We start from the raw sequence: 27,076 nt of genomic DNA on the forward strand, positions 1-27,076 counted from the left end.
ATTGTGTTGCCAAACTGTACATCTGGTTGATTGCAGGGTTTGTCCTAGTCGTTTGTTTTGTCTTGAAACGGCATTACGCGTACTTGAACTTAGCCAGAAAATTAGAAGTAATAATATAAGGAAGGGTTGCCAAATTACAGTAATTTGTAAAACTGTCCTTGTTACAAACACTGTTACCTTGGGTAGTTGTATATGAGATACTGTTTCATATACAAAGGCTAGTAATACAATAGGAATGCTAATAATCCATCCACAGACATTTAAAGCCTTGGATTTGTATTGACTAAGTGTTCTTTCGCAGTTTCTAACGACTATAATCCTTGATGCTGTGAGGAAAATAGACCATCATACATACAATCCCTTGCACATGAAATCCATGGAGCCTGAAATAAAGATAGAATCATCATAAAATTTGCAATCCTTTTAAATTCCATATGCGGTTCTTGTATTGCATAATCGTTGAGCATACATCAACATACATCAATTGATTAAAATTTTTATTTCATTTAAGGCCCATAGCGAAGCATTATTATAATGACTTTTGTTATCTTAAAATTATTAGCTACTTAAATTATATTAGTTTTTGAAGTGAAACAAATAAAACAAACACAAAACTGTTATGTGGGCAGTGTTAAATGAAGTCTGTGTGAATTTCATTTTATTTGTTATTTGTTTGTGAATTTCACACAGAATTAATTAATTTAACACTGCCCACATAACAGTTTTGAGTTTGTTTTATCTGTTTCACTTAACAGTTATATGCATGTGGTAATGACCTCCGTATCGCAAAACTGTTGTAACTTGAAAACATAATAACATTTAAGTAGCTAATAATTTTAAGATAACAAAAGTCATTATAATAATGCTTCGCTTTGGTAAATAATCACCTCACATATGTGCTAACTACAACCTATTTCATCGGCAACCAACTCATAAAATTAGTTGTAATATTTCAGTATAAAACCGAATTATTTTTATCTGTTTCAGTCAAAAACAAATCATGAACACGAACGTTTCCGTTATTTTGTTTATGCCTTTTGTGCGGGGTGATGTATATTTTACAATCATTATAATACAGCTGATTGCAATTTCCCTGAATTTATTTCTAATACATATTGTACATAAAGCTGCTGCAAGAGAACTGAATCGTAGGGTCGCGTTGGGTTGTTTGATTCAAATTTGTCAAGCAACAACGACATTTTCTCGGATTACATATTTTTATTTCAGTTCCTCTGTTATTCCGGGACTCTCTCTATTGGGTATGTATGTTTCAATATTTATCTCTTATATTATATATACGCTTTACTTCAAAGTCTTTAAGGTGGTATGGTTGTCTTCCTCCATCTTGGATTGTAAAAAACAGTGAACCAAAGGTCCAGACTTTCTATCAAGTTAGCAAACTTTGATGCAGGAATGCAGATATTTAATATGAATTTTCATTTAAAAGAACCAATTTATATGAATATAACTTATAAATATCAATAGTTTTGCAAATGTTGATAATTTGTGTTGTATTTTTTTTTTTAATTTTTTTTTTTTTTTTTAATTGCCATTTTAAGGGGAGGTAACTCTAAAATAGTGCATTTTCTTAAGGATTCTACATGGAATTTTCCTATTTTGTATTTTAGTTGGAAAAAAACTCACGGTGACCCTATCTTTTCTTTTGAAATTCTCAAAGCATTATCTGAAAGCTATCTTTTCCTTAAGTATTTAACCTGTATAACCCTTACAAAATGTGTCATTTTGTCGCGTCCTGTAGCTTGTGAAAATGCGCGGTGACCTATCATTTTTATCATATATTACAACATATATCAATAGATACTACTTTTTGGCAAAGTACGAACAAATTCTATCATTTTTATTTTAGACTCAATACCACCTTGAGGCTGTTTGCTTCTCTGTTTCTAAACTTTTCAAAAGACTGTCACAATTAATTAAACATCTATAAATAAAAACCTTAAAAACAGGATTCTATTAAAGGTATGACTGTGTTCTTCTTATTAAAATCTAATCATTGGAAAAAAAATATTTGTGAAAGGTGAGAAGTTACTCAAATATTGTATTGGAAAATTTGGCGGGAAATTATTCTCTCTAGACTATTTATACAATTTACATTGCCACTTTTATTGTGTCAAACACTAAGAAATAATAACAGAATTTTGTAGGATATGTTAAAGATAGCTAAAGCATATGTTATAGAATTTTAATAAGATAAAATTATGGTTTAGCGTACAAAATTTTATAGGCACAATGTGGATTAATTAGAGGATTCCAAATATCTGACGTAAAAAACGTAAAAAATAAGAGTAGCAAACATTCTTTAAAAGAACTGTTAGGGAAATTTTCTTCAGTTTTAAAATATATTAGAATATATATATATAATGTCTAAAAATAGCAACAATCAACATTCAATCTATTTAAGCGTTGATCAGTTTGTGAAAATAAACTGATACAGTTACTGAATTAAAATTATATAAATGTCTAAGAATATAACTTAAACACGCTCATTAATAATACATTAAAAGTTCTATTAGATTTTAAATAGAAATACGCAATATTTCGCTAAACAAATTAGCTTCATCAGGCGTGTGCATCTCTCAAGGTGAAATCGGATGCATGACAAAAAAATATTTTTGTAGCTTAATCTATACAAGATTTGAGGAAAAGTGTAAGATATTGTTTGATATTGCAAAAAATTTGTTTGCAGCTACAACTACATGAAGTTGGAATAAAAGTTTAACACATTTATAGATGTTCGATTAATTGTATGAATTTCTATAAATTAATTTGTATGATTTCAAGAATATATATTATATAGATATATATGCATTGTTGAGAAAAATTAGAATAACAATCAATTATGTATAAATTTCGTGCGTCCGATGTGCTTTTCTTTATTTACCTCCAAGAACGCTCGAGCACAAACACACGCACGTCGGGAATGTAAAGCAGATAGAAACAATCAGAGTATACGTAATGTGACAACAAAGGACAAAAAAAGAAAAGTTATATCATTCAAAATGTTTCGTTTAGTTAAATTTCTGTTGTCATCATTTTTTTTGGCCCATAGAATGTAATTTTATATTATACAAAATATACTCAAAAGTAAACGAAAATTCCTCTAACAATACAGCAACTTCCATATGACTCTGTTCCATAACAATACTCCGTTATAGGCCTTAAATGAAACAAAAGATTTAATCAATTGATGTATGTTGATGTATGCTCAACGATTATGCAATACAAGAACCGCATATGGTATTTAAAAGGATTGCCAATTTTATGATGATTCTAACTTTATTTCAGCCTCCATGGATTTCATGTGCAAGGGATTGTATGTATGGTGGTCTATTTTCCTCACAGCATCAAGGATTATAGTCGTTGGAAACTGCGAAAAACCACTGAGTCAATACAAATCCAAGGCTTTAAACGTCTGTGGATGGATTATTAGCATTCTTATTGTATTACTAGCCTTTGTATATGAAACAGTATCTCATATACAACTATCCAACGTAACAGTGTTTGTGACAAGGACAGTTATACAAATTACTGTAATTTGGCAACCCTTCCTTATACTATTACTTCTAATTTTCTGGCTAAGTTCAAGTACGCGCAATGCCGTTTCACGACAAAACAAACGAGTAGGACAAAACCCGCAATCAGCCAGATTTACAGTTAGGCAACACAATAGATCGGCAGGAAAACACAGGATCCGCAGTACAGGAAATCAACGAAACAAATATTTTGGGGGAAACAATTTTCGAAAGGTGGTGTATTCGATTCTTTGTCATATGACCTTTATCCTGTCACCCTATTGTTATTTATTTGTCGTGCAAATCTCATCATGGGAAGTGTCTACTGTAGCTGGAAGCATCCCGTTATCGGAGCCGGGATCAGAGCATGATATTCTTTATTGTCTTCTACAAGCAATGTTGCCATTACTACATTTTGTAACATTCGGTGTTTTTGGAAATGAAAAATGCAGAAATTTTATTGCTTTTTTTCTTGGTAAGAACCAAATAATAATTGAAGATTTGCCATCTAGAGATATAGTCATTTGAGCTACCACACACGCTTGGAAAAAAGAAGTATGCGTTTACAAGAAATTTTCTGTTTCAATGCAACCACCAGTAAGACTTTTTTTTAAAACTCAGTCAATAAACAATGGACCTTCGTTGCCAGAAGTTTCGATAATATCAAACACAATTGTTCCTACTGACAAAACATCATCAAGCACATTAGCCAAAAGTGTTGATGAACCCACGATTGACACAATCTCATGCATCTCTACATAAGGAAGGGAGTCAATAAGTTATGTAAGTCTCATGAAGATTTCATTCACAACGTATCTATGCCGACCTCAACTTATAGCCCTTTTGATAAAGAACAACAAAAGTATTGTCATACTTTGTTTGACATGACCAATTTACATTTTATCTGCGATGATAACTTGTGTGATGCTTATGATTTTAATCTGTTATGGGTATCTTGTGGTGGGTTGATTATGGAAGTTGTTACGACCTTGACGGCTATAAAGTCCTCACACGGTCAGTATGACTTTAGATACTTATTGATATTTCCAATAATCTAAATTAGCCTCATCATGGGTTTATTGATTGTGTGATTACTTGGCTGTTTTTAATAGTAATTATTTGGATACCAGCACAAATAATTCATGATTATTTGATGATCTGTGACTGTATATATGATTATTTTGTTTAATAGATTTAACCTTTTTGGATTCGAGCGTCACTGATGAGTCTTTTGTAGACGAAACGCGCGTCTGGCGTATATACTAAATTTAGTCTTGGTATCTATAATGAGTTTATTTACAACCACTGGGTCGATGCCACTGCTGGTGGAGATTTATTTCCCCGAGGGTATCACAAGCCCAGTAGTCAGCACTTTTTGTGCTGACACGAATAGTCATTGATATGGTTATATTTATAAATTTACTGTTTACAAATTTTTGAATTTTTTGAAATACTGAGGCTTTTCTTCCTCAGGCATAGATTACCTTAGCTGTATTTTGGCAAAACTTTTAGGAAGTTTGGTCCTCAATGCTCTTCAACCTTTGTACTTTATTTGGCTTTTTTTAACTTTTTTGGATTCGAGCGTCACTGGTGAGTCTTTTGTAGACGAAACGCGCGTCTGGTGTACATATTAAATTTAGTCTTGGTATCTATGATGAGTTTATTTACAACCACTGGGTCGATGCCACTGATGGTGGAGATTTATTTCCCCAAGGGTATCACAAGCCCAGTAGTCAGCACTTTTTGTGCTGACATGAATTGTCATTGATATGGTTATATTTATAAATTTACTGTTTACAAATTTTTGAATGTTTTGAAATACTAAGGCTTTTCTACCTCAGGCATAGATTACCTTAGCTGTATTTGGCAAAACGTTTAAGAATTTTGGTACTCAATGCTCTTCAACTACGTACTTTATTTGGCCTTTTCAACTTTTTTGGATTCGAGCGTCACTGATGAGTCTTTTGTAGACGAAACGCGCGTCTGGCGTATATACTAAATTTAGTCTTGGTATCTTTAATGAGTTTATTTACAACCACTGGGTCGATGCCACTGCTGGTGGAGATTTATTTCCCCGAGGGTATCACAAGCCCAGTAGTCAGCACTTTTTGTGCTGACATGAATAGTCATTGATATGGTTATATTTATAAATTTACTGTTTACAAATTTTTGATTTTTTGAAATACTGAGGCTTTTCTTCCTCAGGCATAGATTACCTTAGCTGTATTTTGGCAAAACTTTTAGGAAGTTTGGTCCTCAATGCTCTTCAACCTTTGTACTTTATTTGGCTTTTTAAACTTTTTTGGATTCGAACGTCACTGATGAGTCTTTTGTAGACGAAACGCGCGTCTGGTGTATATACTAAATTTAGTCTTGGTATCTATGATGAGTTTATTTACAACCACTGGGTCGATGCCACTGCTGGTGGAGATTTATTTCCCCGAGGGTATCACAAGCCCAGTAGTCAGCACTTTTTGTACTGACACGAATAGTCATTGATATGGTTATATTTATAAATTTACTGTTTACAAATTTTTGAATTTTTTGAAATACTGAGGCTTTTCTTCCTCAGGCATAGATTACCTTAGCTGTATTTTGGCAAAACTTTTAGGAAGTTTGGTCCTCAATGCTCTTCAACCTTTGTACTTTATTTGGCTTTTTTTTTAACTTTTTTGGATTCGAGCGTCACTGATGAGTCTTTTGTAGACGAAACGCGCGTCTGGTGTACATACTAAATTTAGTCTTGGTATCTATGATGAGTTTATTTACAACCACTGGGTCGATGCCACTGATGGTGGAGATTTATTTCCCCAAGGGTATCACAAGCCCAGTAGTCAGCACTTTTTGTGCTGACATGAATTGTCATTGATATGGTTATATTTATAAATTTACTGTTTACAAATTTTTGAATGTTTTGAAATACTAAGGCTTTTCTACCTCAGGCATAGATTAGTCCTTAGCTGTATTTGGCAAAACGTTTAAGAATTTTGGTACTCAATGCTCTTCAACTACGTACTTTATTTGGCCTTTTCAACTTTTTTGGATTCGAGCGTCACTGATGAGTCTTTTGTAGACGAAACGCGCGTCTGGCGTATATACTAAATTTAGTCTTGGTATCTTTAATGAGTTTATTTACAACCACTGGGTCGATGCCACTGCTGGTGGAGATTTATTTCCCCGAGGGTATCACAAGCCCAGTAGTCAGCACTTTTTGTGCTGACATGAATAGTCATTGATATGGTTATATTTATAAATTTACTGTTTACAAATTTTTGATTTTTTGAAATACTGAGGCTTTTCTACCTCAGGCATAGATTACCTTAGCTGTATTTTGGCAAAACTTTTAGGAAGTTTGGTCCTCAATGCTCTTCAACCTTTGTACTTTATTTGGCTTTTTAAACTTTTTTGGATTCGAACGTCACTGATGAGTCTTTTGTAGACGAAACGCGCGTCTGGTGTATATACTAAATTTAGTCTTGGTATCTATGATGAGTTTATTTACAACCACTGGGTCGATGCCACTGCTGGTGGAGATTTATTTCCCCAAGGGTATCACAAGCCCAGTAGTCAGCACTTTTTGTGCTGACATGAATTGTCATTGATATGGTTATATTTATAAATTTACTGTTTACAAATTTTTGAATGTTTTGAAATACTAAGGCTTTTCTACCTCAGGCATAGATTACCTTAGCTGTATTTGGCAAAACTTTTAGGAATTTTGGTACTCAATGCTCTTCAACTACGTACTTTATTTGGCCTTTTTAACTTTTTTGGATTCGAGCGTCACTGATGAGTCTTTTGTAGACGAAACGCGCGTCTGGCGTATCTACTTAATTTAGTCCTGGTATCTATGATGAGTTTATTTACAACCACTGGGTCGATGCCACTACTGATGGATATTTATTTCCCCGAGGGTATCACAAGCCCAGTAGTCAGCACTTTTTGTGCTGACATGAATAGTCATTGATATGGTTATATTTATAAATTTACTGTTTACAAATTTTTGAATGTTTTGAAATACTAAGGCTTTTCTTCCTCAGGCATAGATTTATACCTAAGCTGTATTTGGCAAAACGTTTAAGAATTTTGGTACTCAATGCTCTTCAACTACGTACTTTATCTGGCCTTTTTAACTTTTTTGGATTCGAGCGTCACTGATGAGTCTTTTGTAGACGAAACGCGCGTCTGGCGTATCTACTTAATTTAGTCCTGGAATCTATGATCAGTTTATTTACAACCACTGGGTCGATGCCACTACTGATGGATATTTATTTCCCCGAGGGTATCACAAGCCCAGTAGTCAGCACTTTTTGTGCTGACATGAATTGTCATTGATATGGTTATATTTATAATATACTGTTAACAAATTTTTGAATTTTTGGAAATACTAAGGCTTTTCTACCTCAGGCATAGATTACCTTAGCTGTATTTGGCAAAACTTTTCAGAAATTTTGGTCCTCAATGCTCTTCAACTTCGTACTTTATTGAGCCTTTTTTACTCTTTCGGATTCGAGCGTCACTGATGAGTCTTTTGTAGACGAAACGCGCGTCTGGCGTTTATACTAAATTTCGTCCTGGTATCTATGATGAGTTTATTTAAGTAATGATTATGTGACTATATTGGTAAATCATATTACTTATGTAATGATTTGGACACCACCATGGGAGGGAGGCGGAGGGGCTTACAAATATACTATCGTTTTAGTTTTCATGACCTTGACGGCTATAAAGTCCTCACACGGTCAGTATGCCTTTGAATACTTATTGATATTTCCAATAATCTAAATTAGCCTCATCATGCATGTATAGGCAGACTTTGATGCAGCCTTTTTCGCCTATTAATTAATTCCTAAAATTTGACAGCTAAACACCAAACTATCAAACAACCTGGCATTCTGTAAGATCAATATATAAATGATATAGTTGTACAGTCATATGAAAATCTAAGTTGATTTGAAAAAGTTATAAAAAAATTGAAAGGTGACCATCTGAACTTATTCTAAACTTAAAATTGTAGCTTTTTTTAACCTATTAACTTAATCCATAAAAATGACAGCAAAAAAAACAAAATACTAAACAGCCTGGCATTCAGAAAGATCAATATAAAAAAGATATAGCCCTTTCCGATAACTAGGTTATCTTCCCTGAAATTTGGAACTCTCCTGTGAAAGGAGATAGTGGTAAAAGTGCTTCCGGTAGGTAACCGGCAAACTGAAACGTAACTGGTTGCTCGGTGGATAAAGTCAGTTTATAGCGAGATATAGTCATGGGAAAACTATACTGTTGTGCAACAAATTGCCATAACTATAGTGGCAAAAGCGTAAATGACAATACTGTGACTTTACATAGGTTTCCTGTAAATAGAAGACACAAATCTATATGGCAATGCCGTGTCAGTCGCAAACAATGGAAGCCAACAAGTTGTTCAAGGCTTTGTTCAGAGCATTTCATAACGAAGAGAGGTCCAACAAAAGATCACCCATTGCCTTCAATATTTGATCACAAGATATTTAAGACCACAAGCGTAAGTATTTGCTTTGATTTCTAAACAATGTAAAAAGTTCTAATTGTCTATTTAAAATATTTTGATTTAAAAAGATGTCGGACGTTCACCATACACATGTCTATAAATCATTTGTTTTAGTGTTTTTAAGAAATTAATTAAAAAGTTTTCGTTACAATACTGGTGTAATTTATTATAATTTCGTGTATATATGATTTCTATGGCAATATCAGATGCTTAAAGCCATAAAGGTGTCTATGTACAAAAATTAAAAAGTGTTATTTCATTTACATGACTTCAATCATCGTTTGCCCTGGGAATTTTATCTCCATCTTTTATTAGCCGGTATAGCATACACCGACCCAATTGAAAGAATAAGAAAAGCACATGTATCATATGGTTCTCTTTTTTAGTGCCTACATGTACACCCAGTACAATAATTAATATTGACACATATGCATCCTGAAGCATATTTTTGTATATGTATTCCATGACTTTATATATATATATATGTGTGTGTGTATTTAATCCTTAAAAGTTATGTAAATTAGCAGAATTTTGCTTCCCATACATGTATTTGATTTTGCCCTCCTTTTTTCAGTTTGATTCATCTTTTAAAGAATTTGAGGAAAACAATGATTTTACTAGTACTGAAGATGAAACAGATCGTGATATCATTTGTGATGGAAATGAAGAGGCAAATAATGGCATAGCTGATGATCCAAGTAAACATTTTTTCACTGTTGACAGTCCTTTTACTATTAATACTTCTGTTAGATTGAACGATTACTGTGGTTATATTGATCCATCACATATCAGCTCTAAACTTAATCAGGAAACACAATGCGGAAAAACATGTACTGGAACTTTAAATGACTTTAGTTCACAGACTGATACTTTAACAACAGAAAAAGAAAACCAACCTTATACTGTATACACTATCACAGATGCTGAAGTAAATGCCACACTGCCATTTTTAACTATTGACGATATCAGTAGTGAGGAAGTTACATTTTATACAGGTTTACCTAATAAGCCGACATTTTATTTATTGTATGAACATATTATGTCAAATATAAAAATTGTTGAGCCAGAGACTAGAGGCAGACCTCAAAAACTTAGAGGTGTGGATGAATTATTTATGGTTCTAATGCGGTTGCGTCTGGGTTTACTTACTCAGGACTTGGCACGTCGTTTTAATATTTCTGTTTCTACTTGTAGTAAAATATTTAACAAATGGATTGATTAAATGTATGAACATTTACATTTTCTTGTTGCCTGGCCTGATAGAGAAACTGTCAAATGTAATATGCCTGACAGTTTTAAAAGGAGGTATCCAAATTGTCGTGTAATTATAGATTGTACTGAAATATTCACAGAAACGCCACAGTCATTATCTAATAAAGGAAGAATGTACTCTGACTACAAGTCACATATCACATGGAAAGTTTTAATAGGAATAAGCCCGAATGGTGTGATTACTCATGTGTCTGACCTTTGGTCAGGTAGTATATCAGATAAACAAATAACAAAATCCAGTGGTCTTATTAACAAGTGTGATCCAGGCGATGCAATAATGGGGGATAAAGGATTTCTTATATCTGATATGTGTACTCCGAAAGGAATTTATCTCATAGTACCACCAACCAAAAAAAGTGGTAAATTGACAAAACATGAAGTTGAAAAAACGAGGAGGATAGCTAATCTTATAATACATGTTGAGCGTGCCATGGAAAGAATTAAAAATTTCCGTATAATACAAGGAGTAATGCCAATTTCAGAAAAAGTTTCAAAGATTGTATTTATTGTTTGTGCTCTTTGCAATTTGCTACCACCTCTTATTCAACAATAAGTTATAATTGTTTTACTTGTAAATACTTGTCACATGACTGTTTTCACTTTGTCCTTCTGTCAGTAAACAATTTTCAAATACACAAAAACTCCAAAAAGAAGTACATGTATATACAAATGTTTATTTATGACCCCAAATGAAACTTTGGATGTTCTACCTTCTATTTTGATATGCATATTAATTTGTGAAAAAGGAGCTACTTTCAGTAAATAAAAGGCCTATTTTTTGCATGTTTTGGTTAAAAATTAAAATGTTGATGAATAGTTCTTTGTAAATACACAACCAACTTCAAAATATGGATGAAATTCTCTTAAATTGTACATGTATCTATTGATTTTGCATTTATATTTACATGTATAAAGTACATTTAATTTATCTAGTTCTATGATTTTAAGAAATGTTTACTTGTAGATACTGTTTACATATATGTATTATTAGCATGATATACAAGGAATAAATTAATATCAACATGATACAAATAAACATTTTTCAGCATTGATTTGATCATTCATAGTATGTTGATTTTATAATACTAGGAGATGTGTTGTGATTGCAAATGAGAAAAGTATTCATTAGAAAACCAATGACATGTAGTTTGCCTTGAGAACTTCAATAATGAGCAAAACCCATATACCATCATATCCAGAACATATTTAGCCAAACCATGCATTTACCTGTATAAATAAAATGATTTGTGGCTTATACATCTCTGACACAGAACAGCAACCATGACATCCTGATATCTAATATCAGTCACTGTACTTCACAAAATTGTATAGCTTTTTAATATTTGAACATGTTGAAGCACACCATGGTGAAAATCTTGTTTTAATGTTAGGATAATTTGAACCTTTAATTGCAAATTATATTGTAGGGTTCAGATTTTTGGTGTTCGTTCCAGAATAAATTTCTGACATGACAGTCTTTCAGGTTACCCATTCTCAGACTTTTTCATTTTTATTTGATCAAGTGACGTCCATGATTTTCCCTCTACAAATTGAAAAAAAGTTGTATACCACAATAAATTAAAAATGAATGAATCCACAGTAATTTATATGACTTTTCTTGTGTGCATTTCAGAAATACTATAAGAGAAAGATAACTAAAATTAAATTTGAACATGTTTAATGCGTGTACTCCCAACTGCCATGATTATTTTGGCTAGAATATATAAATATAATCAGGTACATGTATGTAGGTTGTACATGTCTCTTATTCTGGTGTTTAAGTAACATTATGAAATTTTAAAACAATAAATTATCTTTTGTTCGAAAACATTGTTGCACATTTAAGGAATTAGTCGGAGAGTTAATTGTACAATTTCAGCCTTCGTTTTACACGGCTTGTAAATAGTTCTGGTACAATGGCACTACAGAAAAATGCATTTAACTTAGGTAACATGATGTTTTCCCAAAGTTCTTTGTCATAGCATATTCTTTCAAACACCATTCCTTTATTGGTCCAAACAACAAAGTGACACCATGCACGTTTAGTTATAGCTAATTGTCCCTGAACTTGATAATAATAAGAATGACTACGTTTAAGTCTTAAACGCCCAAAATTATCCAGTTCACAACAAAAATTGCTCTGCCTTGCCGCTTCCAACGGATGCATGTCTCTCAGGGCATAAGGACATTTAACCTCAATCACACCATGATATGGATTACAATGTGGACAATAGACTAATCCATCAGGAGTAGCACCCAAATGTGGCAAATTCTCATTTATAATGACACCATTTTTTGTAGCTGTGAGTGGTGGATGACTCTCCCTTACACGAATGAGGTAGCTATCAATAGCTATTTGCTCATGATCTTTGCCCCAGCTGATTGCTGCATTTGTGAAACTTGGTGTGTAATCTAAAAGATACTTTATGAGGTTGTCAGGTTCAGTGTCAACCTTTCTCCTGACAATATATCCAAACTTTAAAGCCGTTAGACGCCCTCTGCGTACCTGTTTCCATAGAGGGTTTTTGTGTTGCTCTCTTGTAGCTACTTCAATTTTACTACAATCATCCTTTGTTATTTTCAAACTATCAAAATAGGATAAAAAATGTTGAACACACTCAATACTAGTAATATCAACTGTATCCATGTACGAAAAGTTAATGTTATGAAGTTTTGGCAATGTTGATACACTTGTATTATTCTCACATGAATCTGATATTTGTGGAAAGTTCATTAACCAGCCAGCATCAGGTTTTACATTCATAAGTCTTTCCTTAAAGCTCAGAATTGCTGGAGTTGACAGATCTTTCGAGAACGATGCATTTACACTGTAAAGGGAAACTTTTCTATCGGGAGACTTAAATTTATTGAATACCATTTCTTGACATTTTTTTGGAGACAGGTTTCTGTTGCGTGGCTTTATCCATTCACAAGCCTTTGAGGTTGGTGCAATCTTGCCAGAATATTTTTGTTGTGTTATGTCTGCTATGCCATATAGAAGAGCTGCTATGTGACTACAGGATTCTCCAGCCCTGCAAAAAACTTCTATATCAATACTTGTAGTCAAATAACTATAAAAACAAAACAATTGTTGAAACACTTCAAAATAAAACTTTAGTAACAATATAAACATTAATTTATTGGAACTAGATTAGAAATAGATAGGAAATGTACATTAAGATAATAAAAATAAACTTGCTTCTACATTATAAAAATGGTTATTATATTATTTCCATGCTCTAATTAATGATTAGTAAGTACATGTAATCATTTCATGTTGCTTTAAATATTTAACTTTGAAATGATTTAATTTAATTTACAACATGAATCTTGATTGTAAAAATTTGTAAAATTAATCACATGTTCTTCCTATGACAATATAATATATTTGACACCTACAAGTTAATCTTAATTGGTCCAGTATATTTATTTATTACAGGAAAACATGCAATTTTACAGGTACAAAATGTAGTCTGCCTGCACAGCTTGGTCTCATTACCAGCTGATAACAGGAAATAACATATACAGTGACAATGAAATTGAATATGATTATTTGATCTAAATGAGATTAAAAAAAATAGTCATTTATTATGTGCATATTTTTTTTAATGAATATGTGTAAATATGCAATAGTAAATGTAACTGTACTAACAATATAAAAAAAATGTATGTAAACATAACTCAAATGGTTGAATAATGAAGAAAAAATCCAAATGACTTAATTTTGGAATAATCATACTATTAAAGTCATAAAATGAAATAATAGAGGAGATTAAAATCATTAATATTGAAAATATTTTTTACGGGTTCATTTTTACATTACAAGATCAACAAAATCAACTTTATCTTATTTCTAGCAGTAGAATCATTTTAAATAAAAATGGAATGCAGGTGATGCATGAACAAATTAATGTTTGCTATATATTGAGGATTGTTCATACATTTTGCAAAAAAAAAAAAATATTCTAAAGAGACTTACTCTGCTACACAGTTGCACTCAGCATTATGAACTCTCCCAGTAACCTTCGACAAATACACCCAAGTCTGGTATGCTGGCTTCTTTTTCTTATCCTTTGTTGGTATAGATGGGAGACAGTGGCACTTGATGATACAGTGGGAGCACTTTTCAGATATTTGGTGGCAATTAATGTTAGAAATGTGTCCTTCTTGGTAAAAAACCTTTGCCTTCAGTTGACGTCTAGCTCCCATTTCACTGGCATCGTAAGATCTATGTCTACTTAAAACTAAAAAGTTATATAGTTCTTTGTGTGTAAAGTCCGGAAATTGGTCACAATTAGTTGACCAACCCTCTTTTAAATCTGTTGGACTGGGTAAATGTTCACCTAATGGCGTATATCATCTCGGGGTGCATTATTGTTTATGTCTAGGCCCAGATCTTTAGCCCCTTTTGCCCGCTCTATTAATTCAGGCTTATTTCCGAAAGTTGGTTGGTTACACTTCTTCAGAAAATGCTGTAACTCTTTCTTTTTCCAAGTATTGAAGTCACTTGCCATTGCTATCTATAAAAACTGTCCTGGTTCACGTAGATATCGATATATAGTAAACTAGTAATTGATGAAGTGGGCGTTGTTATGGACGCTGGTAAGTGTACCTATCGGAAGCAGTAAATCTCCGATAGCGGAGAATGCCTAAAGGGAAATAACCTAGTTATCGGAAAGGGCTATAGCAATTGAGTTTTATGAAAATGCAAGTTGATTTGAAAAAGGTATGAACAAATTTAAAGATGACTATCTTGATGTAACTAAAAACTGAAAATTTGAGCTTTTTCTTAAACCTTTTTATTAAATCCATAAAAATGACAGCAACACACCAAACTACCAAACAACTTAAAAATTCTATAAGATCAATACATAAATGAAATAGCTATAAAGTTTTATGAAAATCTATGTTGATTTGAAAAAGTAATAAAAAAGGTTAAAGATGACCATCTGGATTTAGCCTAAACTTGAAATTTTAGCTTTTTTTTACCCATTTATAAAATCCATAAAAATGACAGCAATACACCAAAGTACCAAACAAACTGGCTTTCTGTAAGATCAATATATAATTGAGATAGCTGTACGGTTTTATGAAAATCCAAGTTGATTTGAAAAAGTTATAAAAAAATTTGAAGGTGACTATCTGAATTTATCCTAAAATAAAAATTTGAGGTTTTTTTTTCTTACCAATGAATCAAATCTATAAATTAAACAGCAATACACCTAACTACCAAACAACCTGGCATTCTATAAGATCAATATATAAATGAGATAGCTGTAGAGTATTATGAAAATCCTAGTTGATTTGAAAAAGTTATAAATAAAAAATAAAGTTGACTTTCTGAATTTAGCCTTAACTAAAAATTTGAGCTTTTTTTCTTACCTATCTATCCATAAAAGAGGGACGAAAGATACCAAAGGGACAGTCAAACTCATAAATCTAAAACAAACTGACAACGCCATGGCTAAAAATGAAAAGGACAAACAGAAAAACAATAGTACACATGACACAACATAGAAAACTAAAGAATAAACAACACGAACACCACCAAAAACTAGGGGTGATCTCAGGTGCTCCGGAAGGGTAAGCAGATCCTGCTCCACATGCGGCACCCGTCGTGTTGCTTATGTGATTACAAATCCGGTAAATAGTCTAATTCGGTAGGACAAATTCATGAAAGGGAAGGGGATTGTAGTTACGACGTGAGGAACATATCCGATATCATTTGTGAAATGGTTATTCAATAACGGTCAACCAACTCGTGATGGCGTCCGTAAAATTTACGAAGGGATGATTTCAACTTCACCATTTGGAACCCTTGATTTAAAAGCTTCCTTGTGAGCAGTAACCCTCTATCAAGAAAATCATGATAGGAAATGCAAGCACGGGAATATCGTATCAATTGAGAGATATATACCCCGTATGCAGGTGCTGCTGGAATGTTGCTACTTAGAAATGGAAAGTTCACAATTGGAAAGCTGAAATCATCTCTTTTGTCGTAAAGTTTTGTCTTCAACCGACCCTCATTGTCAATTTCTAGATGTAAGTCAAGATATGAAGCTGACTTAACTGTATCTGTAGTATCCTTTATCTCCAATGTTACAGCAATACACCAAATTATTAAACAACTTGGTATTCTATAAGGTCAAAATAATTTTAAAAGATAGTCTGAACAGAAAATTCTTGTTTTTTTATTCCTTAATTAAATCCTTAAAATTGACAGAAATGAACCAAGCTACAAGTTTGTAGAGACATGTTTTGAGTGCCCGCAAAAAACATTTCCTACACACCGATAAAATTTATAGCAAAACTTTCCTATAAAATATGTTATGACCCATCCACTAAATATTTTTTTAAAAGTTCTCGTCCATCCAAATATTTCCATAAAAAAAGTGCTTGCCCCGCCCCATTTAGCACCGGCCCATCCATCTGATAAATATTGAACGGTCCCTTAAACGGTAGTTCATTTCTTACTATTTTTCCATGGAGCAGGTGTATGAACACAACACCTAAGACAGCAAACTTTATAACGTATTATGGACATTTGAACCTTATATATTTATAAAATTTAAGGTGAGGTATGAATGTCAACGAGACAACTCTTGACAAGAGACAAAATGACACAGAAATTAACAAGTATATGTCACCTTGCAATATTGTCTTTACTTCGTTTGTGTAATTACTGTTAATCTATTTGTAGATAATCTGTGGAGGTTTTTTATCATGTTTAACTTTTACTCTATATTGTGTAGGCAGTTTACAATGATTTGAACCTGGCCGTAATTTGTTCCTAATTCAATTTAGACTGTCTGAAACGTGTATCGTTGTTTTTCTCTATTATGATACGTCTATTTGGTAAAGGAGGTTTTTATGTGTGGTTGGTATTTGCGTTGTATCTCCCTTACTATAGATCATTTCTTTTGTGTATAATAAGAAATTCTAACTTGATATCTAAGATCGTTAAATTTGGAGTTCTATTGATTTACTACTCAATAAAATTTCCTACTATTAATCGAAAAGGTAACTATAGTCATTACGTGAAATTAGACTGACGGAAGCATCTTACAAGACACAATAAGGACAAGTTAATTCGATCTCTCTCTAGTGGTATATATTATGAAATGTGTTTAGTAACGGCATATCCAGGTGATTATCAAATGTCGGATCACACATCTTTTTTCAACTTTTACATCTTCATTTAACATGATGCAAGATTCACTCGTTTTCCGTACATTGCATATTCTAATCTATTCGATAAATCGCAAAATTCACGTTATAATTTTAGTTAAGTCTGTCTCAAAAGGGGGGACGAAAGATACCAGAGGGACAGTCAAGCTCATAAATCGAAAATAAACTGACATCGCTATGGCTTAAAATGAAAAAGACAAACAGACAAACAATAGTACACATGACACAACATATAAAACTAAATAACTACCAACAAGAACCCTACCACTGGGGTGATCTCAGGTGCTCCGGACGGGTAGGCAGATCCTTATCAACATGTGGCACCCGTCGTGTTGCACATGTTATAAAAATTCCGGTAAATAATACAATTCGGTAGGTCACAGGGGATTTAATTACGACGTAAGGAACATATCCGATATCATCTGTTAAACGGTTATTCCATAACGGTCAACCAACTCGTGATGGCGTTCGTAAAGTTTACGAAGGAATGATTTCAACTTCACAATTTGGAACTCTCAGCTTTATAGCTTCCTTGTGAGCAGCAACCCTCTATCAGCAAATTATGATAGGAAATGCAAGTACGAGATAAAGTATCAATTTAGTATCAAGCGAAGTTTTTGTCGTTATACAAAAAAGGAGAAGAAAGGATATGATTTCCGATGAGACAACTCTTCACAAGATAGAACTTCGAAAATAATACTACACCACATGGTTTGCTATTAAAGCCATCAAAATGTCAATTGTGTAACATTTCAAACGAGAACGTTAACGGTCTAATTAGTAAACAAATAATGAACAGACAAAAAACAAATATAATATACAACAAACGACGACAACCTCTGAAGTACAGGCTCCGTACTTGGGACCGGCACATACATAATGAGGCGGACATAAATTTGATAGCGGGGGCCTAGCACTATTCTGGTTGTAAATTTTCCATAAAACTCCTACAATGCACCCTTTCATTATTTACATCAATACTGAACTCCAAGGTCAATTCGCCGTTTAAGAATCTAATGCATGCTTGGTTATATTCTCAAAAGTGTACATCAAAACGTTATGATTTGTTAAAAACGTACTAAACAATGCAAATTGAAGCAATGACGTAACGTTATATCAATTTTGGTGTACGAACAATGAGATCAGCCATAGTCCTTTTGATTCTGAAAAGGTTAATTACAAAAAAGAAGAAGTCAAACTGTTGCATAGTATTAATTTTTCTGAGCAGTGATTTTTTATACAGCTGTTTGTTATTTCTGTGTTTATCTTTTTGAGATGGAGTTTATTTTTATCGTCTTACGAAATTTGAGCGTCCCTTTTTGGTACCACCTTTTCTGTATTCTAAATAAAAAATTATGAGGGCCCTTTTTGGAAGATTTCAAGATTTTGTCACTCAGATCGTTGGCTTTCTCTTTTTCTTAAATTTGTCTGCTTGTGTCTTTAAAGTTCACTGTAATATTGAGCTTGCTAAATGACTAAAGGTTATACGGTGATCTTTGGTTACTAACATGCACGTCTTTTGTTCTCTTGTGGATGATTTTCTAGTTTTCACCAATACCATTGTCTAAAGTTGCAGCAAGTATCAACATGTGAACACTGAGGTAATGATTTCGAACCCCGCTTCATGGTTGTTGTTTTTGATTCTGATCTTTCTTGATAAAGATTACCAGGTTTCCTGCAGAAGACCAGAGTTATATCCATGCACACGTGATCCACCAACGTTAAAAACTGTCCGCCCCTACAGAGTCCATAGTGTTTAAAAACCATTAAACAAATGAATTCTTATATTGCTATCCAAATCACTTTGCTTTATACTTCATCTCATTCATATTATTATATTCGAAATCGAATTCGGTAAATTCCTTAAAGAAACAAGTCAAATCAAACTGCAATCAAATATTAAGATACAAACATATCATTTAACTATTCAAATATGATCAGCTGTCCGTCTATCGAGTTTGTATTACATTTAATAAAAATTCAACATTGCTTTTTTAAACATTAAAAAATAATTGCATGTGGCGCTTCATAAATAGAACATATTATGTAGCTGTTTCATACATTTCTACTCTTTCACCAAGATGGATTTCTATATGAAATGTTCAATTTAAATAAATGCTCTTATCTTAACAACACTTGGAGACACTAAAAGATACATTCACATAACTAAATAGATGATGGTTGGCATAATTATATGAACAATTCCATATATTGTTAGCTGACAATACTTAGATATTTGCATTTGATACAAAACATAAAGCTTTAATATCATATATGGTTAATGATTAAACAAGATTAAATGTTGGTCTGTTCAGCTGTCAATCAAATGACAATCATATTATCCAAATGTTATTCTATCTAAAGTGATACCCAATGCAAACATTAAGACAGAAAATATACACATCGAAGCGGTGCATACTAGGACACATGTTGCTTTCCTGTCATTTGTTCGGGTGTATATAATATAGGCAAAGAAAAATATAAGTAATATCATGAATAAGCTTGTAATAACAAGCTGCACACAAGCAAGACCAATAGTGTCATTTCTCTTAAGATATTGTATAGTTAATACAATATTTTCAATCGCAAACAAAAATGACGTGAACACCATAGCTATAATTCCTTTCTGTAATCCTTGGGTCATTTTCTGAAGAAAAAAATAAAGCAGAATAATTAAATGGTGCTTATTATAGTTCGTTTCTGTGTGTATTACATTATAACGTTGTGTCGTTTGTTTTCTCTTATTTTTGAGTGTAAAATCACATTGCGATAAGACGTGTCACGGTACTTGTCTATCCCAAATTCATGTATTTGGTTTTGATGTTATATATATATATGTTATATTTGTTATTCTCGTGGGATTTTGTCTATGTGTGTTACATTTTAGTGTTATGTCGTTGTTCTCCTCTTATATTTAATGCGTTTCCCTCGGTTTTAGTTTGTTACCTCGATTTTGTTTTTTGTCCATGGATTTATGAGTTTTGAACAGCGGTATACTACTGTTGCCTTTATTTAGAAGTTGGTCTTTAATTTTTTATTGATTGACTAAGTGATTAATTGATTAATTGATTTATTGATAAATTTATTTATTCATTCATTTACTCATTCATTTATTCATTCTTTTATTTATTCATTTTTTTTACTATTTTTTTTTTATATGACAATTGCCTATGATAGAAATACGTAAAATACTAAGAGTAAAATACTAAATTGTGTGTAATTCCAGGGTTCCCTAAACCACGAACTGGATCATCGTTTATGTAACCAAATCTATGTTTATATATATCAATTTTGCGACGTGCATTTCTGTTCATTCTGAATATGTTTTTTGATCTCAAGAATGACTTACCCTTTAACATAGTATATATTAATGTTTAGTACTGTATTGTCAACCAAAATTTTCTTTTATCTTTTGTGTATGTTTAATGTATTTAAGTAGATACTATCTACATGTTCTAATTTATTTCCCTCATATTTTAATTATTCGTAGTCAAACAATTATTCAAAACACTGATGCATGATTGTAGTTGCCTTGTTGACTAGGTAATAGGAAGTGTGCTGAAAAAGAGTTATCTGTACAAAAAATTACTGCAAAGTTCTATACTGTTCTTTAGATGTTTGTGATTAAAATCACTGAAGCATCAACCAATCAAAAAAAAGAGTACAAGAAATAGTATGAAAAGATAAAAACAAAGATGCAAAACCGTTTGTGTGACAAATAATCTATAAATCTTATAATTATCTTTTTGTTTTAACTACAAAAGTCGGCAAAAAGTAAAATCAGAAAATCACTGAACTCCGAGGAAGTCCTTAATCACATTACATCGATTCATTAGCTTGTGATACGTGTGTGTCCCTCTACTATCTTTCGCTGCAATAAGTTTCAAAATTATTCCTTGGCTACTTGCTTAACTGATGATGACGCCAAGTGTTAGCTCATATATTTCATTGGGCCCTGAGAGTAAATAGAGGTTAATGTAAGATGAATATCAATGAATGACAGAACAAGAATATGTCTCAAGTACACAGATGCTCCATCCGCATTATCATTTTTTTATGTTCAGTGGACCGTGAAAATGGTATAAAATCTCTAAATTGGCATTACAATTAGAAAGATCATATAATAGGAAACATGTTTACTAAGTTTCAAGTTGGTTGGACTTCAATTTCATCAAAACCTATCCCGACCAAAAACTTTAAGCTGAAGCGGGACGGACGGACAAACGAACGGACGCACAGAACAGAAAGCATAATGCCCATAAATGGAGAATTAAAATCAAACGACATATAACAACATCTGGAGATTTTAATTTATGTATTAAGATAGAGTGTTGACTATATAAACGCATGTATTTTTTAACATGACAATGTTACATTATATCGTAAAACTCTGGAATTATTAATTTTTTAGTATTTGTAAGAGATAGCATCAACGTTTTTTTAATTCTATAATGTAAATTTAAAATATCGAACTATAATTATTTTGATTTTTTTTTTTAAATATGAATATTATTTTTGTAAATGAAAAAGTAAAATTACAAAAATTCTGAACTCAGAGGAAATGCAATCGGAAAGTCCATAATCACATGGCAAAATCAAATGACAAAGCACATCAAAAACGAATGGACATGAACTGTCATATTCCTGACTTGGTACAGGCATTTTTAAATGTAGAAAATGGTGGATTAAACCTGGTTTTATAGCGCTTAACTTCCCAAAGAAACTAAAAGAGTTACTTACTGTGTTTGTACTGTATTTGTTTGTTAAAGCCTCTGGAAATTATAAGCGTCGGTTGTACTAGTTTTTTGTCATGGACGTAGGCTTTGCTGGTTTTTATCGATAATTACAACAGTTCTAATTATAAAAAAAAAACATTTTGTATTTATAAAAATTATGAAATTCCATAACCTAAGTAAAATGTTTTCATGGCTCTTGATTTCTTCGAAAATGTATTTATTGATCTTATGGGATTTCCTATTGCATATCAGATTTGTCTGATTATAATCTAATCTTTCATGCAACATTAAACTAATTCAATACTATCAAATGACACCGAATATTGTTTGGTTTTCTTTATTTTACCATGAAGGTTACACGCTAGGGAGAACATATTTGTAAAAATTAATCTTTATCTGTTTTAAAAAGAAAAATAACTATTTAAAATTGTACGCACAAATGATATGTGTAACATTTACAAATGAAACAATCATATTGAATGGATACTAGATAAGCAAAGAGTAATTTTGATTTTGAAATATCCAATATACATATGACTACAGAAAAACAAAATCTTCTTTTCTTTTGTTACTAGTCTTCTCTTTTATCTTTCAATCGTGTTTTGCACTGAACTTGAAGCAAACAGGAAATTATATCTCAAGATTAAAACAGTGTCTTTATCGACTGAGTTAGTATACATTTAGATATCATATCAATTTTTAAATACTTTAATTGTCACAGCTCGTGATTTCTTATTCGTATAGAAGCTGTCAGGTAATAAATACATGCGTTTTAGAAGGGAATTCACGGATTTTTGGTATTCCAAAAATGAAGTGTTTCTAAATTTGTTTTATGGTTTTTCAAATTATTCAGTTATAGAAACGTTCTTTCTGTACTTGAGCAATTAAGTAGAAATGACGACATCATATATCAGGTGAGTATGTCATTTAAACGAAGCTGCTCCTATCAATGCAAACCCATTTACAAACAATCAAAAACAAAATACTGGTACCTGGCTTACGTAGATGAATATTTGCTTACATGATTTTTTCTGAACTAACGAGTGGTTTGCAAATCAAAGAAATCCTCGAGCTGTCTATGTAAATGAATTAACAAGACTTTATTTTATTCGAAAGTTATTATCATTCCTGCATTTAGCTTTTTTTTATATACAATTTGCGTAAATTAAGATTGCGATATCACCATTAGCATGAAAGGGCTCTGCAGATCGCATGTTATTGATGATAATTTCGACTTATTACGTGTATGTACGTATGAAGATCTATATTCTTACATCATCAAGGCTTGCAACCATTAGAAAATGTGAAGAACCATCTTATGATATAGAACAAACAAGAGTTCAAAGTTCAGCCAATGGATGTTGACCTTTGTCACTGTATCACTATCCTTTGTGTATGAAACTTTTTCTCATACAAAACTACCCAAACTATACTTGTACACATGTTAGATAAGGGTTGAAATTTTATTGGTTAACTTCAAGTGATGGTTATTTTTTTATGCAATGACATGTCATGTGAAACTTTTTCCATAGTACTGGACAGGATAAAACTTAGTCATTCCAAGTATTTCTTTATATGAAACAAACATTATTCCTGCACATTTTTTTGAAAAGTGCAATTGAACAAAGACTAATAGGGGGAAATCAATGGTGGTATTACACCTAGAAAATCATTGTGTTTGGGAAGTTTGTAATTATTGCTCCTTGGCTCTGTCTCTTTTGCATTCCTTAACACGAATGTTGTTTCAACACCTTACACATGTTGCATAAGGGAAGAACTATAGTAGAATCTTTAACGTCATTAGTCATCAGGAGAAATCGGTATTTATATGAATATTTTTTAATTGTAAACAATGTTTAATTGGGTATCATTTGTTTTCTATAATTTTAGACCAGCTATAATAATGTATAATTCGTTTTTTTTTCGAATTTTCAATGGTCAACAAAGTTACTTTGTGTATCAGAAGACTACACACTCAGTATCCTTTTCATTCAAATATCCAAAACTTTAAACGTAAGGGAACGACTGTTTTCTTGGTATACTAGAATTGTTGACCTCAGCTTACGTTGGTTTGTATATAAATTAAAAAAAATACTAGTAATCAATGTGTTAAATTCTAAACAAAACATGTTTTTTAAGTACGATGAAAAATCTGGAGTGACAAAAACGAAAGAAATAAGTTACAATTTTACGGACACATCCTCGGCGACTATCTAAAGGGGAATCAAACACATGTGTCCTGTCTAGCTGAAAAGTTAAGTCTAAATGTGATGTATTCCTTCAGGATGGACGACAATACATGCAAATTAGTAGAACTAGATTTTATTTATTAAAAGGTAAGAAACAAAATATGTTTTAACAATGTAGATGTAGAAGTGTGACCTAAACTTTCCTCAACCAAAACAAAATAATTTAAATGAACAAAAGAACAATAACAGCAAAGTGTCTCTGTGGTTAACGCGACCTCTATATTAATTCGATATTCTTTCTAAAACATATGCTGATGCAATTATATAAAATTGTTCATCCTTCCGGTGTTACTAAGACTAACATCAAATAACACATCAGTTTTCACATTTTAATCTTTCCAAATTTACAACATGCTATGTATTCCTTCAGAATAAATTTCACTAGATGCTGGAAACACTCATGACCAATAATAACCTCTGACTGACTGACTTTAAGCTAAGTAAAGATAATGAAAAATAAAAAAAAGTTTGAACTGTTATAACAAATGTACATGCTACAAATAATATAGAAATATTGTTCATATCATTAACTAAATTTCATCCTGTCTAAAGATATGCCTAGCGCAGCTATCAGAACAGCACACATACACATGGCAGTAGAACATACTAAAGTAAGTGTTGCATTCCTTTGGTTAATTGTTGATGTTTGTTGGTCTTGGGTTGCTGGTTCTGTCTCCTCTATACGACATGTACAACAAATATAGATGAAGAAAAATAAAAGTAGAATAGTAAATATACTTGTTATTGCAAGTTGAACAATAGCAAGGCCAATAGTGTCATCATATTGTAGATATTTTACAGTTACTACCATGTTTTCGATCGCAAACATTAGCGAAGTGATTAGTGTGACTAAAATCCCTTTCTGTAATCCTTTTGCCATTTTCTGGAAAATAAAGTGTGTTTAAAATAAAATATTAAAATGAGCTTGGTAATATTGACTTAGTCATTATAAGAATTAATCTTAAACAATGGGGGTGTTCTTGAAGCTATCTTAACTTATGATATATCGCATTTTTCGTCCTAACTTTTTTAGGACACATATTTAAGTGTCATAAGATCATCCTAACTTTGTGCATGCTTTTTACTCAATTTTTTACGTGAAGAGGAACATGAAATGAAAAGCACCGTTAGTTATCAATTTGTATATACAGAATTGTGCATGATTTTAAACTTTGAACTTCGTGTTTCAAGATACGATGACACTACGAATTCAATTCTAATTTCAAAGTAAATTGTTTTCCGGTTTTAATAAAAATTTCTTTTTGATATTATTTTATAATTTCATTTGAAATCATGCATTTAATTTATAAAAACATGTAATTATTAATTGGTGTAGTCTTTGATAAAAATGTGTCATTAAAAGAATACTTATAACTATTTAAAATTTCGTACTTAGAATATGGTAAGGACGTCCTAACATAAGATGCGTCTGAGATAGCTTCAAGACACTACTTAAGAATGTCATAATATTATCCTAAGTCCATTCTAAACTTGGTTTTAGGTATGACTTAGGATGAATCTCGGGATACCTTCGGGAACACCACTCCAGGTTGTTAAGTTTATAGAGTGAATATAATAAATATATGAGCAAGTATAATTTATTTAAGATATTGAATGTAACTTTGTAGGATATTAGAAAAATCAACTTACTGTATGTGCTTGTTAGCAACTATTGCTATATTATATGTCGATTCGAAAAGTTTAGTAATTATATTGGGGCATGTTTGAATTTGTTTATTTAAGGAACTGATGAAATTACTTAAATTATGGAAAATACATATTCATTGATCCCATAATTTCAAAGAAACGTATTTATAGAACTACTGAATTTCCTTTCTCATGTATACAGTAAAAGTTATAAATCATATCGATCATTGTTTTATTTTTAATAACTGATTTAAAACAAAGACCTAAGAGTGGACAATGGGTATACACAGGTGACTAGGTAAACATTTAACAATAGCGATTTAAATATAACGGACTTTTTGATAAATATAGCAGTTTCTAATTTTCAATTAAGAAATAATTCATGGCAGCCGTAGATTTGTTTTTATTTAACCATGGATCGGACATTTACATTCGATTATTTTACCCTGAGCTTTAGCGATTAAAATACGAATATAAATGCCCAACCCATGGTTAAATGAAAACAAATCTACGGCTGCCATGAAATATTTCGATTCTAATACGTCAAATTCGGTAAATTTGTGAAGCCCCTATATATATGATACTGTTTTCGCTGTTCAGTTTTATCAAATTTTTATAATATTAGTTTTTGGGGTTTTATTACGGAAACATAATTTTGACATCACCTTGTTTCGTTGTCATGTTATCATTTTGCGAAATTTTCGTTTAATGAAATTTTACCAGGAAAAATAAAATTGAAATGAACTGAATTGTTTAATTTTGCTGTAGAATAGAGATAAATATATTGTATATGAATCTTGGTTATTGTAAACTGGGGATTTTGATGTCGAAAATTGAGAATATCTGGCAGTAAGAATAAGTTGGTCGTAACGCAGAACAGCCGTTTTTGTGTATTACTGTGTTTGATTTGCGCTAAAGGTA

The 27,076-nt window shown here is 32.0% G+C and overlaps 2 protein-coding genes, 1 long non-coding RNA gene and 1 pseudogene across 3 annotated transcripts in view; 2 read left to right on the top strand and 2 right to left on the bottom strand.

Annotated features, from left to right (window-relative positions):
- The first annotated feature begins 8,770 nt into the window (after positions 1 to 8,770).
- LOC139504072 (uncharacterized) lies at positions 8,771 to 10,773 on the top strand. The gene is made up of 2 exons (XM_071294131.1): positions 8,771 to 9,057; positions 9,638 to 10,773. Exons 1-2 carry the CDS (start codon positions 8,800 to 8,802, stop codon positions 10,283 to 10,285), a joined length of 906 nt encoding a protein of 301 aa, XP_071150232.1. The 5' UTR covers positions 8,771 to 8,799; the 3' UTR covers positions 10,286 to 10,773.
- LOC139504073 (uncharacterized) lies at positions 10,286 to 10,888 on the top strand. Its single transcript, XM_071294132.1, has one exon. The coding sequence runs from the start codon at positions 10,286 to 10,288 to the stop codon at positions 10,886 to 10,888; it is 603 nt and encodes a 200-aa protein (XP_071150233.1).
- A 581-nt stretch (positions 10,889 to 11,469) lies between these two features.
- Positions 11,470 to 15,016, bottom strand: LOC139503717 (uncharacterized; annotated as a pseudogene).
- A 9,851-nt stretch (positions 15,017 to 24,867) lies between these two features.
- Positions 24,868 to 27,076, bottom strand: part of LOC139503718 (uncharacterized) — a 50,846-nt gene continuing 48,637 nt past the window's right edge. The window contains exon 3 of the long non-coding RNA XR_011659175.1: positions 24,868 to 25,391. This is a non-coding gene — a long non-coding RNA (uncharacterized lncRNA). The remainder of the gene's footprint in view (positions 25,392 to 27,076) is intronic.

This window comes from Mytilus edulis, chromosome 14, assembly GCF_963676685.1.
Source record: "Mytilus edulis chromosome 14, xbMytEdul2.2, whole genome shotgun sequence".
NCBI classification, from domain to species: domain Eukaryota; kingdom Metazoa; phylum Mollusca; class Bivalvia; order Mytilida; family Mytilidae; genus Mytilus; species Mytilus edulis.